We start from the raw sequence: 13,200 nt of genomic DNA on the forward strand, positions 1-13,200 counted from the left end.
TGAGCTGCAAGTGAACTTGGCATTCAAATAACAGAAGGAAGATAGCATTCGAGCACTACTAGTAATTTGCTAGGCACCCCAGGATGTCTCCCAAGAAATTGGCGCCTTGCTCTGAGCTCAAATTTCTTGGCGGGGTTAATGACAATTTTCTACCTGTCCATATTACTGAATATCACTTGTTATGTGTTCCTTATTACTACATTCCACTGCTTGTTGGCATCTTTGCTTCATTGTCTTGGCACTTTCAAGATGGCTCAATCCCATAGCTGGCAAGTTGGTGCTGATTGTCATATGGGAGCTCAGCTGTGGTTGTGGGTGTGAGTGGGGAGCTTGTTTGTCTCTCCATGGTCCTCTCCATGAAGAGCTGGAATCTTCACGGTTTGGTGGCTGGATTCCAAAAGTGAGCATTCCAAGAGAACCAGAAGGAAATTGCATTGCCTTTTATGACTTAGTTTTGGAGGTGGCATAACGTCACTAACACCATAGTTACAATTCCACCCAGATTCAAAGGAGAGGAACATAGACCTATGGAGAGGAGTCTCAATCCCACTGTAAGAATTTCATATGGGAACCTTGAAGACATTATGCTAAGTGAAATAAGCCAGCCATCCTACTCGTATGAGGTGCCTAGAGTACTCAAATTAATAGAGACAAAAGCAGAATGATGGGTCCCATGGGCTGGGGGGAGGAGAGAATAGAGAGTTAGTGCTCAATGGTATGGAATGTCAGTTTGGGAAGATGAAAAAGTTCTGGAAAAGATGGCAGTGATGGTTGTACAATGTGAATGTGCTTAATGCCACTGAGCTGTACATTTTTAAATGGTTAAAATGATACATTTTGTTATGTGTATTTTGCCACTATATAAAAAAAGGTCATATGGAATGGGAGATGTTGTCACAGCAATTTTTGGAAAATACGAACTCCCACACACTTTTTGGGATAGTCTGTAGTAGGATGAATACATGGATGTGTACATGGAAGCACAATATCCATGCTCGCAGACTCCAAACTAAGACCCTCTACCCCTAATAAGGAAGGCTCAGTAGAGTCAGGGTTCTAAGGTTCTTACATTGCTCAGGAGAGACTCATCCCCATGCCAGGTACTTCTCCAAGATTTTTACTCTCCTCTACCATTTGCCTGGTTTCTGTTACTCTTCAGAATCTCCCAGTAGTTTTTTCCTTCCTTTCCTTTCTTCCCTCCCTCCCTCCCTCTCTCCCCTCCCCCTCCTTCTCTCTCTCTTTTTTTCTTTCTTGAGGAAGAGTCTCACTCTGTTACCCAGGCTGGAGTGTGATGGCATGATCTCGGCTCATTGCAATCTCTGGCTCTTGGATTCAACCAATCCTCCCACCTCAGCCTCCCAAGTCGCTAGGAGTACAGGTGTGTACCACCACACCCAGCTGATTTTTATATTTTTAGTACAGATGGGGTTTTGTCATGTTGTGCAGGCTGGTCTCGAACTCCTGGCCTCAAGTGATCTGCCTGCCTTGGCCTCCCAAAGTGCTGGAATTACAGGCATGAGCCACCACGCCCAGCCCTGTTAGTGTTTTTTAATCAGCGGGAGAATTATCTGAAAGGGTTTACACTACCATACTGGAAGCAGAACTCCTTAAAAAATTGAATTTGTAGTTAAAAACTTTCCCACAAAAACTTAGTCACTGAGAGGAATTACTACCAACTTTTCAGTATGTATATTAGTTTTCTATTGCTGCATAACAGATTACTGCAAATTCAACAGTTTCAAACAACAGACATTAAACATCTTGCAGTCCTGTAGGTCAGATTATAAGGCATACAGAGGCTGGGTTCTCTAGCCTAGAAATCTCACAAGGGGCCAGGATGGTGGCTCAGGCCTGTAATCCCAGCATTTTGGGAGGCTGTGGTGGGACGCTCATTCGAGGTGAGGAATTTAAGACTAGCCTGGGCAACATAGTGAGAGCTTGCCTCTACAAAAAATAACTAGCCAGGCATGGTGCTACAGACCTGTAGTCACAGCTACTCGGAAGACTGAGATAGGAGGATCACTTGAGCCCAGGAGGTCAAGGCTGCAGTGAGGTATGATTGTGCCACTGCATTCCAGCCTGGGCAACAGAGAGACCCTATCTAAAAAAAAAAAAAAAAAAAAAAGAGTAGGCTGGGTGCAGTGGTTCACGCCTGTAATCCCAGCACTTTGGGAGGCTGAGGTGGGCAGATCGCTTGAGGTCATGAGTTCAAGACCATCCTGGCCAACGTGGTGAAACCCCATCTCTACTAAAAATACAAAATTAGCCGGGTGTGGTGACAGGCGCCTGTAATCCCAGCTACTCGGGAGACTGAGGCAGGAGAATCACTTGAACCTGGGAGCCAGAGGTTGCAGTGAGCTGACATCATGCCACTGCACTCCAGCCTGGGCAACAGAGCGAGACCCTGTCTCAAAAAAAAAAGTCTCACGAGGCTGCAAGGAAGGTAGCAGACAGCTAGGTTCTCATCAGAGCTCAGGAGCTCCTTCCAAGCTCATTCAGGTTTTTGGCAGAATTCAGTTACTTCTGGTTGTAGGACTGAGGTGCTCATTTTCTTGCTGTTGGCTGGGGGTTACTCTTAGCTCCAAGAGGCCACTCTTAGGTCCTTGCTAAGTATCCCCTTCCATCCTGGAGAACCTTCCTCCTATTGAATGCTTCTCACATTTTTAATATCTCTTGCCAGGAAAAGCCCTATCCTACTTAAGGACTCATCTGATTGGGTCAGGCCCATGGAGGATAATAGCCTTAGCGTAAAAACAACTGATCTGGGAACTTAATTACCAAAATCCCTTTGTAGCAGCACCCAAATTCATGTTTGATTAACTAACTGGGAAAAGGTATGTGTGTACCAGGGGCCAGGAATCTTGGAGGCCATCTTAGAATTCGGCTTACCACAGTATGCCAGTTAGATTTCATTTATGTCTGTATTTTAAGAGCTTCACCTTCTAAAGTACATAATAAGATATGGATAGTTATAGTATAACTATATTTATAGTTTGCCCCAAAATAATCTGGGGTATAGATGAAACAAGATTGATTCACGTTGATATTGCTGAAGGTGGAAAATGAGTGTTCATTACTTTATTCTCCCTACTTTTGTTAATGTATGAATTTTGGGCCAGGCACCATTGCTCATGCCTGTAATCCCAGCACTCTGGGAGGCCAAGGCAGGAGGGTCACTTGAGCTCAGGAGTTTGAGACCAGCCTGGGAAACATGGCGATGCCTCGTCTCTGGAAAAAAAAAAATTTTGTCAGATAAATTATTCCAGAGCATAGAAACATTTTTTAAAACTTCCAACTATGTGTGTGTTGGTGGGATTTTGAGGGACAAGCTCTTGGTCTGTCACCCAGGCTGGGGTGCAGTGGTGAGATCATAGTTCACTGTAACCTTGAACTCCTGGGCTCAAGTGATTCTCCTGCCTGAGTCTTTATTTTTATAGAGACAGGGTCTCACTATGTTGCCAGGGCTGGTCTTCATCTCCTGGCCTCAACAGATCCTCCCACTTCCACTTATGAAAGTGCTGGGATTACAGACATGAGCCACGGCACCTGGCCTATGATGCAAGTATAACATTAGTATCTAAACAAGGCAAAGGTAGCATAAAATTACTTTAGTATTACTTAATAATATTACTTACTTCCAACATTACTTAAGAATATTAATGCAAAAATTCTCAAAATGTTACCTTACAGAATTCGGCAATATATAATAAAAGTAAATTTACATTTACCTTTGACCCAGTAATTCCATTTTTTAAAGAATTTTACCTTGAAGACATACCCACAATAGTACAAAAATACATAAATGCCCCTAAATATATTAACTGAAAAAAAAAATGTATATGCACACAATGGGATACTGTGCTGTGTAGCTATAAAAAAGGAGTATGATCTTTTTTTACATAATACTGAAATAGCATGTGGTCCTTTCCAGAATATAAGTGTAAAAGCAAATTTCAAAATTGTGCACACACATATAATGTTACTTTTTTGTGTCAGAAAGAGAAATGAGAAAATATACATGTAACTATTTTCTATAAAAAACATAGGAAGGAGTAAATCACAGTCTGTGTGATTGGTTGCCCACAGCAGGTAGGTGGGAAGTGGTGAAAAGGATTGGAATGAAGGGTGAAAGTGACACTCGTGTGGGTATACTGATTGTATTACTTTAACTTTGAATCTGTTAATGTTTTACATACCCAAAAACGTTAATAAAGTCACTAATCATGAGGGGCAAAAAACTGAAGCTACAATACTAAAGAAACAAATGAGCTTAATTGTATTTCGAATGCAAACCATAACCACACTGAAGAAGGAAAAAAAAGGATTAACCCAACTAACGTTTGAACACAATACTTATATTATATGACAAACTGTATTTGTCAGTTTTGGACAAAAAGTCATAAACAAATACTGAACTCTAGTTCAAAGGGCTTTTGTTTTTTAAAATGGTATGGGTTAGCAACTCCGAAACTACTTCCTATGTAGCGTAGGATTGAGCAAATGAGTAAATATACTGAGGATAAAAGGAGCCAAGTTTCTCACTGTTGAAGCAGGAAGTCATAATTATGGAAAGGGGGAAGACTAGAACAAATCCTGTTATGCTAAAATGCATTGGTATTATCCATATAAACTATACCTTAATAAATGGATTCAGATGCATGTATATATGTACGTGTATCTCTTTTTTGGCTCAATCAACTGAAAGGTCCAAAAGCAAAGACACTCTAGTACTACTGAGCACACCTAGCACCCAGATCTTGGTTTCTAAATACCATCCTCCATTAAAAGGATCCTTGGAAGCAGGACTTGTTGCTGTGCTAAGAAAGTAAGAAAGTGACTGGGCGTGGTGGCTCAAGCCTGTAATCTTAGCACTTTGGGAGGCTGAGGCGGGTGGATTGCCTGAGCTCAGGAGTTCGAGACCAGCCTGGGAAACCGTCTCTACTAAAATACAAAAAATTAGCCAAGTGTGGCGGCATGCGCCTGTAATCCCAGCTACTCAGGAGGCTGAAGCAGGAGAATTGCTAGAACCTGGGAGGTGGAGGTTGCAGTGAGCCGAGATTGAGCCACTGCACTCCAGCCTGGGCAGCAGAGCAAGACAGTCTCTAAAAAAAATTTTTTTTAAAAAGTAAGAAAGTGCTAAACAAACAGAAACAACAACAACAACAAAGGTAAAGACATCAAAAGGACATAGGAGCCAACCTGAGTATCAAAATAAATAATAATATTCATGGAGTAAAATAAGCATATACAAGGCCATACTGATATAAATGAATGAATGAGAAAGGAAAGCTTTCCCTTATGGTAGAATACCAAGTAATAAATATAAATGCAATGATGGAGTTGGAAAATCAGCATTTTGCATCCATCATAGTAATAATCTCTTCAGCCATAAGTAATCACTGGATTCTAAAAATTTGTGGGTGAAAGTTCAGTGAAGACAGGATAGCCACGTAATCTCCAAGTATCCCTTTAAAAATTATTTATTACAAAGGGAAAAGTCACTTTACTGTAGATCAGCCTCATGAACCCCATCTTAACCAATGAACTAAAGTAAGCATCATTAATAAATGGAAAAAATTGGCATCCCAAATGATATGCTGCCCAATAAGGACACAGTATCTTTGTTTGTTTGTTTGTTTAGACGGAGTCTTGCTCTGTCACCCAGGCTAGAGTGCAGTGGCATGATCTCGGCTCACCGTAACCTCTGCCTCCCAGATTCAAGCAATTCTTGTGCCTCAGCCTCCCGAGTAGCTGGGAATACAGACACGTGCAACCATGCTCAGCTAATTTTTTTGTATTTTTGGTAGGGACACGGTTTCACCATGTTGGCCAGGCTGGTCTCGAACTCCTGACCTCAGGTAATCTGCCCACCTTGACTTCCCAAAGTGCTGGGATTACAGGCATGAGCCACCACACTGGCCCATAACATCTTTTCTGTGGTATTCCAGCCGAATATAACATAACTGACTCTAATTTCAAGAATACACAAACAAACACAAATTGAGGAATATTCTAAAAATAACTGTCATTTTGAAAGAATAAGAAAAGCTGAGGAACCATTCCAGCTTAAAGACTAAAGATATATAACTAAATGATCCTAGATTAGATCCTAGACCAGTTGACCAAGTCGAACATATCTATAAAGAATATTATTGGGATAAACGGTGAAATTTGAGTGCTAACTGTGAATTAGATAAAAGTTTCCCAAATTTTCTTTGTTCACAGTGCTTTCAGCATCTCCGCTTTTTTGTCTGTTTGTTTCTTTGTTTTTTTGAGATGGAGTCTCGCTCTGTCACCCAGGCTGGAATGCAGTGGTGCTAAATCGGCTCACTGCAACCTCCACCTTCCAGGTTCAAGGTATCCTCCTGCCTCAGCCTCCCGAGTAGCTGGGATTACAGGCGCCTACCACCACGCCCGGCTAATTTTTTGCATTTTTTAGTAGTGACGAGGTTTCACCGTGTTAGCCAGGATGGTCTCGATCTCCTGACCTCATGATCCGCCCGCCTCGGCCTCCCAGAGTGCTGGGATTACAGGCGTGAGCCACCGCGCCCGGGCCAGTGTACTCACTTTTCATCACAACCAACTGGAAAGCCCAGATGCCCCAAGACATGACATAGCCAAGGAATTTGGCGCCATCTATTGTTGAAACTGTAAACAACCTCAAGCTAGTAGTTTTGCACAGTCGTTTAGATTTCATTTTGTTTGCCTTGAAAATTTAGAATGCAAGCTATTCCAGATATCCCCCTGTGGATTTACTGTGGGGATGTGAGGTCCTCAGTGCACAGTTTGATTCAAACCACAGGATTTTATAATAGTGCTGTATAAATGCTGTATTTTCTGATTTTGATAAATTACTGTTGCCATGTAGAAGAAAGTCCTTCTGAGGAAACACACATTGAATTATTTATAGATAAAGAAACAAGCTGGCTGGGTGCACTGGCTTATGCCTATAATCTCAGCACTTTGGGAGGCTGAGGCAGGAGGACTGCTTGAGCCCAGGAGTTCAAAACCAGCCTGGGCAACATAGTGAGACTCCTTCTCTAAAAAAAAGAAATACATATATATTTACATATATAGGTAAATATGACATATATTTATATATATGTATATATACAGACACTATATATAAGTGTATATATTATATATGTGTTTATATTTTTTTTTCAGCAATTCTCCTGCCTCAGCCTCCCAAGTCACTGGGATTACAGGTGCCTGCCACCACATCTGGCTAATTTTTGTATTTTTAGTAGAGATGGGGTTTCACCATGTTGGCAAGGCTGGTCTCGAACTCCTAACCTCAAGTGATCTACCCATCTTGGCATCCCGAAGTGCTGGGATTATAGGTGTGAGCCACCAAGCTGGGCCTGTGTTTATATCTATCTATGTATATCTATCTATTAAAATGTCTGCAAAAAAACCTCAAACTACTCAGAAACATTTGAGTATACATGTACATATAGATAGCACAAGTGATAGAAAAAATGGGACAAAATGTTAACAACTGATGAATTTGGATAAAGGGTAGACAAGATTTTTTGGTATCATTCTTGAAATTTTCTGTGTAAAATTATTTCAAAACAGTTTTGAAAGATCAAATGCAATACTACATTTTAAGGTATATATTCATACATAGTAAAACAATTTTAAATGCCTGGAAATTAAAGCAGCAACTCAGATTGTTGCAACTGTTTCTAGAGAGGGAAGAGGGATGTATTGGGAAAGGCTATGCACAGTATCAGTGATGTTTTCTTTTTTCATTTATTTATTTAGAGACACGGTCCAACTTTGTTGCCCAGGCTGGAGTGCAGTGGCACGACCACAGCTCACTGTGGCCTCAACCTCCCAGGCTCAGGTGATTCTCCCACCTCAGCCTCCCGCGTGGCTGGGACTACAGGCTTGGGCCACCACAACGGCTAACTTTTTTTTCCGTAGAGACAGGGTTCTGCCATGTTGCCCAGGCTGATCTTGAACTCCTGGGCTCAAATGATCCACTGGCCTTGGCCTCCCAAGGTGCTGGGATTATGGGGTGGGCTACCATGCCCAGTGGTGATATTTTATTTCTTAAATTGGGTGGGGGATACATGGCTATTCATTCCATTATAATTTATACCTTTAAGTATGTCCAAAATATTTCATAATTTACTTTCTAAAAATACACATTAAAGATGTAGGATTTTTCTTAACACATAAAAAAAGTTTGAGCAAATGAGAGCATGTGGCTGCTGTTTGCTAGGAGACTACTATGTACTTCCTGTGCATTATCTCCTACAATCCTTATCACCACCTCCTGCCTATAACATATGCCAAGATTAAGTGTATCGGGCTGGCTCCAGAATCCATGCTCACACTATACCTCCCAGGTCCATACTATGGAAAAAGCAGCTAACTCGTGCTGATTTTTTTTTTTTTAATATTCAAAGAGTGGGGGAAAAAAAACAACTTTCTTGCTCTTTCAATTCCAAACTAATTTAATACATACAGTAGAAAATGTAGCTATATACAATAAATGTCAAAAGCATCAGTATGGGCCGGACGCTGTGGCTCATGCCTGTAATCCCAATACTTTGGGAGGCCAAGGCAGGAGGGTCACCTGAGGTCAGGGGTTCGAGACCAGCCTGGCCAATATGGTGAAACCCCGTCTCTACTAAAAATACAAAAATTATCTGGGTATGGTGGTGGGTGCCTGTAATCCTAGCTACTCGGGTGGCTGAGGCAGGTGAATCGCTTGAACCCGGGACGCAGGGGTTGCAGTGAGCAGAGATTGTGCCACTGCACTCTAGCCTGGGCAACAAGAGTGAAACTCTGTCTCAAAACAAAAACAAAAACAAAACCAAAACCATCAATATGAAAAAATAGTAATCAATTTAAATCTCTGGCATGTTTTACTGCTTGGTCTCAACAGCACCATACTTAATCAGTCATAACAGCTGAAGATTTGACATTTTATAATTATTCTTCCACAATACCAGTTACCCTATTACAGGGCCAAAGGTGAACTGTCGAAGAAATTACATGTTTAGTAATTTGATTTATTAAATTATACTGAGAAGTTAGCATGTGGATTCTTCTAAGCTTTAAAACTATCCAAATTCTAACCAGGACTTATATTTCATATTTGTAAATAATTTTAGACGCTTCAGTGAATTGTTATATTATTTATCAAAACAATCCAGAATAAACTTGTCTTAAAAAAAAACTTAATGTTTAAAAAACACATTTTAAAATTAAAATGTGGAAAATCTGACTTTACTATGAAATGTTGAGCCTTTGTTCATTGCCTTCCTGTAATGCACTTCCCTTAAGATGTTTAAAGTTAGGTGAGAAAAGAAGCAATGCTACTTTTGTCTTTGTAATATACAGGGAAATTGGCAGCCATTCTTTTTCAGGGCACTATAAATAATCATTGTCAAGTTCTGAAGATATTGACTGACGATATTGACTGAAAAAAAAAATTACCGTTCCTGTCAGACTGACTTATTCAAGCACTGACACATTGTCAGCTAAAGGGAAGGGGAGAGCAGACCTCGAGGTCACGTCACGTTCGAAGTGAACAGCGGGGAGCTGAGAAACTGACGTCCACAGCTCCAGCCTGGCCTAGCGTTAACACCTGCAGTAGGCCGAGCCTTTCTCCCACCGAGGAGTCAACAAATCCATCAGAGCTCTGTAATAGGAGGGCCAAGACTAAACACTCTTGCCTTGACTCCAAATAGACAACTCCATTTAAAATAAAAAACAATAGGAACCAGATTCAGAATCGCTTCACGCCTTGCCCACCAAGGCCCTCTTCTAGAACCAGGGTTCCGACCTCCCCACTTTCCTGGCTCTGGGGTCTGCCTCGGGGATCTCAAGCAAGGGGAACATAATACTGGAGGGGGAAGAGGAGCAGCAGACCGGCCCATGGAACCGAAAAAGAATCCAGAAAAAAAAAAACACTCCCAAACGGACCAGACACTACCAGACCCGCCCTGAAGAGCCAATACATTTCCACGACTCGGCTGCGAAAACAACAAACGCCTCCCGTCCGGGCGTCCCTGAAAACAAGGCCGCGCTCACCTCGAAGGGTAAACCCAGCCGCCCCCCAACGTCGCCTTCCCGTCAGGGGACGACGCCTTAGAAACCCGGTAACTGCAGCCGCGTCTCCAGGGCCTGCAGATGACGTCAGCAGCCCCGCGCTAGCATCGCGAGACTCCCGTCACCCTCCGCCGGCTCCCCGCGCTCTCAACCGCCCGCGCCTGCTACCAGGCAGCGGCGGGGATGGCGAGCAGCGGAGGCCAGGCGGTGACGAGAGCAGCGGGTCCGCCATTGGACGAAGAGGCCTGAGGGACGGGCCAGCGGTGCACAAGAAGAGACCGAGGCGGGTGGCCCCCAGAGAGCCAGGACCATGGAGGCCAACATGCCGAAGCGGAAGGAGCCCGGCAGGTCTCTCCGCATCAAAGTCATCTCCATGGGCAACGCCGAAGTGGGGAAAGTGAGTACAGCGCGCCGGGAGGGGCGGGCCCCAGCGTGGCGGGACGACGTGTCCATTGGCTGGAAGGGCGGCCACTCAACAGCCTGGGGCCCGGCCTCCTCTCCGCCCCCGAGCAGGCCCGGGTCTCAGCAGGGGGGTGCGGCTCCGCGAACGAAACTCCCCGACCTTTTTGACCTTTGCGTTGCCCCCTCGTCCTCCGACGTCACTCTCCCGGAGATGGTGCCTGGGGTGGCCTCTAAGCCTTGAATGTGTCCCCGAAAGAGTAAGAAGGCCTGGGTCCCTGTGAGGGGCCGTCGGCCTAGATACCTTGCCCGCGTTCTAGGGGGCCGTCCGGGACCGGGAGATGGAGGATGAAAGTTTAGTTCCCCCAGTCGGGCCTGGGAGCCGGCGGAACGTCATGGGGTGCGTGTGAGAATTTGGGGTTCGCGAAATGGTGCCTGGCAGCCCAGATTCTGCATTCCTGTCACGAGAGAGCGTAACTGACGTTGACGTGTTTCACAGGGGAGGTGCAAGGGATGGCCGGGGTCCGGCGCTGTTTTGTTTTGCGTTGTGTTTTATTTCTGGTGGTGTCCCCATATCTGTTAGTTCCACCGCCCTTCTCTCTGCCCCATCTGTGGTTCATCAGCTATAAACTCTCCTTTACTATGTGGGGAGGGAAGGCCAGAGGTAGCCTGAGGCCTTTTCCCTTATGAATTCCAAGACGGTCTCCTCTTCACTCAAATTATTTCGTTTTGGGTAATTGGAAGCTGTTGGTTAAGAACTTCCCAAGGTCATCAAATCAGTGACCGAGAAAAGATTAGAACCTAAGTCTTCACATTCCCACTGCAGTGCTCTTTCCATCGTTGTATGCGTTCAAAATCAACTCCGAAACAGCTGTTAAGGCAGTGCCTAGTCCAGTGCCTAGCACCCAGGAGATGCTCAGTAAATGTTTACTTAGTGTTTTTTATTTCTATGTAGCATGATCCCGTACTACTTATGTGTGTATGTGCTAGCATAGTATTCACTGAAAGTCAGCATTTTTTTGAACGTCAGCTGTGTACGAGGTTTTTTTTTTTTGTTTTTTTTTTTAAGCCTCTAGGGACTGGGCACAGTAGCTCAGGCCTGTAATACACCAGCACTTTGGGAGGCCGAGGTGGGCGGATCACTTGAGGTCAGGAGTTCAAGACCAGCATAGTGAAACCCTGTCTCTACTAAAAATGCAAAATTAGCCAGGCATGGTGGTGCATGCCTTTAATCCCAGCTACTTGGGAGGCTGAGGCGGAAGAATCGCTTAAGCGGAAGCGGAAGAGGCAGAGGCTGCAGTGAGCCGTGATCACGCCATTGCACTCCAGCCTGGGCGGCAGAGTAAGACTCCGTCTCAAAAAAAAAAAAGCAATTTTACTGTGCCTAATGATACAACATTAGAAGCAGCTCAGAATGCCCAGTGTCACCACATCTACTTAACATTTTTCTAGTTTTATTAGCCAGTGCAATTAGACAAGAGTAAGAGAATATAAAAATATTAGAAAAGAGAAGGTAAAATTAACATTATTTGCTAATAATGCGATTGTTTACCTGGAAACCCAAAGAGAATTAACTGAAAAACTATTAGAAACATTATAAAAATTCAATAAAGCACAATTAATACCCACAAATTAATAACTTTATTGTGTCCAAATTATATTCAGTTGGAATGTGTAATTGAAAAACAATTTTAATTTACAGTTACAACAAAAATAAAGTTCCTAGGTTTAAACTTAACATGAAATAGGCAGCACCTATATGAAGACAAGTTTCAAACTCTACAAAGGCATATAAATTACTTAGGCAAATGGAAAAATATACTTTTTCCTTAGATGGGATTACGCAATATGGTATAGATGTGAATTACTCAACCTACAAATGAAATTCAATTCCAGTGAAAACATCAATAAGGGTTTTTTTTTCCCAGAACGTAATACAAGACTACTAAAGTCTTTATGAAAAATTAATGTGAAAACAACAAAGAAAATTGTGGGGAAAAAAAAGAGAAATGAAAGAAGACTAACTGTATCAGCCATTTAAAAATATTTTTCAGGCCGGGTGCAGTGGCTCACGCCTGTAATTCTAGCACTTTGGGAGGCCAAGGCAGGCAGATTGCCTGAGCTCAGGAGTTCGAGACCATCCTGGGCAACATGGTGAAACCTCATCTCTACTAAAATACAAAAAATTAGCCAGGTGTGATGGCGCACGCTTGTAGTCCCAGCTACTCAGGAGGCTGAGGCAGGAGAATTGCCTTGAACCTGGGAGGCGGAGGTTGCAGTGAGCCCAGATCGTGCCACTGCACTCCAGCCTGGGCAACAGAGTGAGACTGTCTCTAAAAAGAAAAAAAAAATTTTTTTTCACTGTGATGATGGTTTTTCAACGTTCACAATTTCCACCAGAAAGATTTTCCTTAGTGTTGGGTAAACCTTCCTTGGATGTCTGTGAGAGCTTTGCATGCATTCCCATGTTGGTTTCTGTGATGTATACAAGTAGACCCCCATCTTACAAATAGGAAACTATGCCATGATACCTGAGCCTTGACATCATCGTGTTCTCCAGTTTGTGTTTGGTATTGGAAGTTAAAACATGATTCCGTTTTCAAGTTTGGTTCTTGAGAAACTCACATGGTGTTGCTCAAGTACGTTTTGTGACAGGCAATAGCATCTTAAGAATTCTGAAGTCCAAGAAGGGACTTGCTGCTGATCTCCCTGAAGATCTCTACCATTTAA

General features: G+C 43.1%; 1 protein-coding gene and 1 long non-coding RNA gene across 5 annotated transcripts in view; one reads left to right on the forward strand and one right to left on the reverse strand.

Moving 5' to 3' along the window:
* The window catches only part of LOC129057734 (uncharacterized), a 32,922-nt gene extending 22,697 nt beyond the window's left edge, over positions 1-10,225 (reverse strand). For both annotated transcript variants that reach the window (XR_008522474.1, XR_008522473.1), the window contains exon 1: positions 10,054-10,225. This is a non-coding gene — a long non-coding RNA (uncharacterized LOC129057734). The remainder of the gene's footprint in view (positions 1-10,053) is intronic.
* The window catches only part of DNAJC27 (DnaJ heat shock protein family (Hsp40) member C27), a 30,952-nt gene continuing 25,526 nt past the window's right edge, over positions 7,775-13,200 (forward strand). For 2 of the 3 annotated variants that reach the window (XR_008518417.1, XM_054545577.2), the window contains exon 1: positions 7,775-10,468. Coding sequence is in view for 2 of the 3 variants with exons in the window: in XM_054545577.2 (XP_054401552.1) it covers positions 10,382-10,468 (87 nt within the window). In the remaining variant the exon portion in view is untranslated. 3 annotated transcript variants of the gene reach the window in all.

The sequence above is a fragment of the Pongo abelii genome, chromosome 12 (genome assembly GCF_028885655.2).
Source record: "Pongo abelii isolate AG06213 chromosome 12, NHGRI_mPonAbe1-v2.0_pri, whole genome shotgun sequence".
NCBI lineage: Eukaryota > Metazoa > Chordata > Mammalia > Primates > Hominidae > Pongo > Pongo abelii.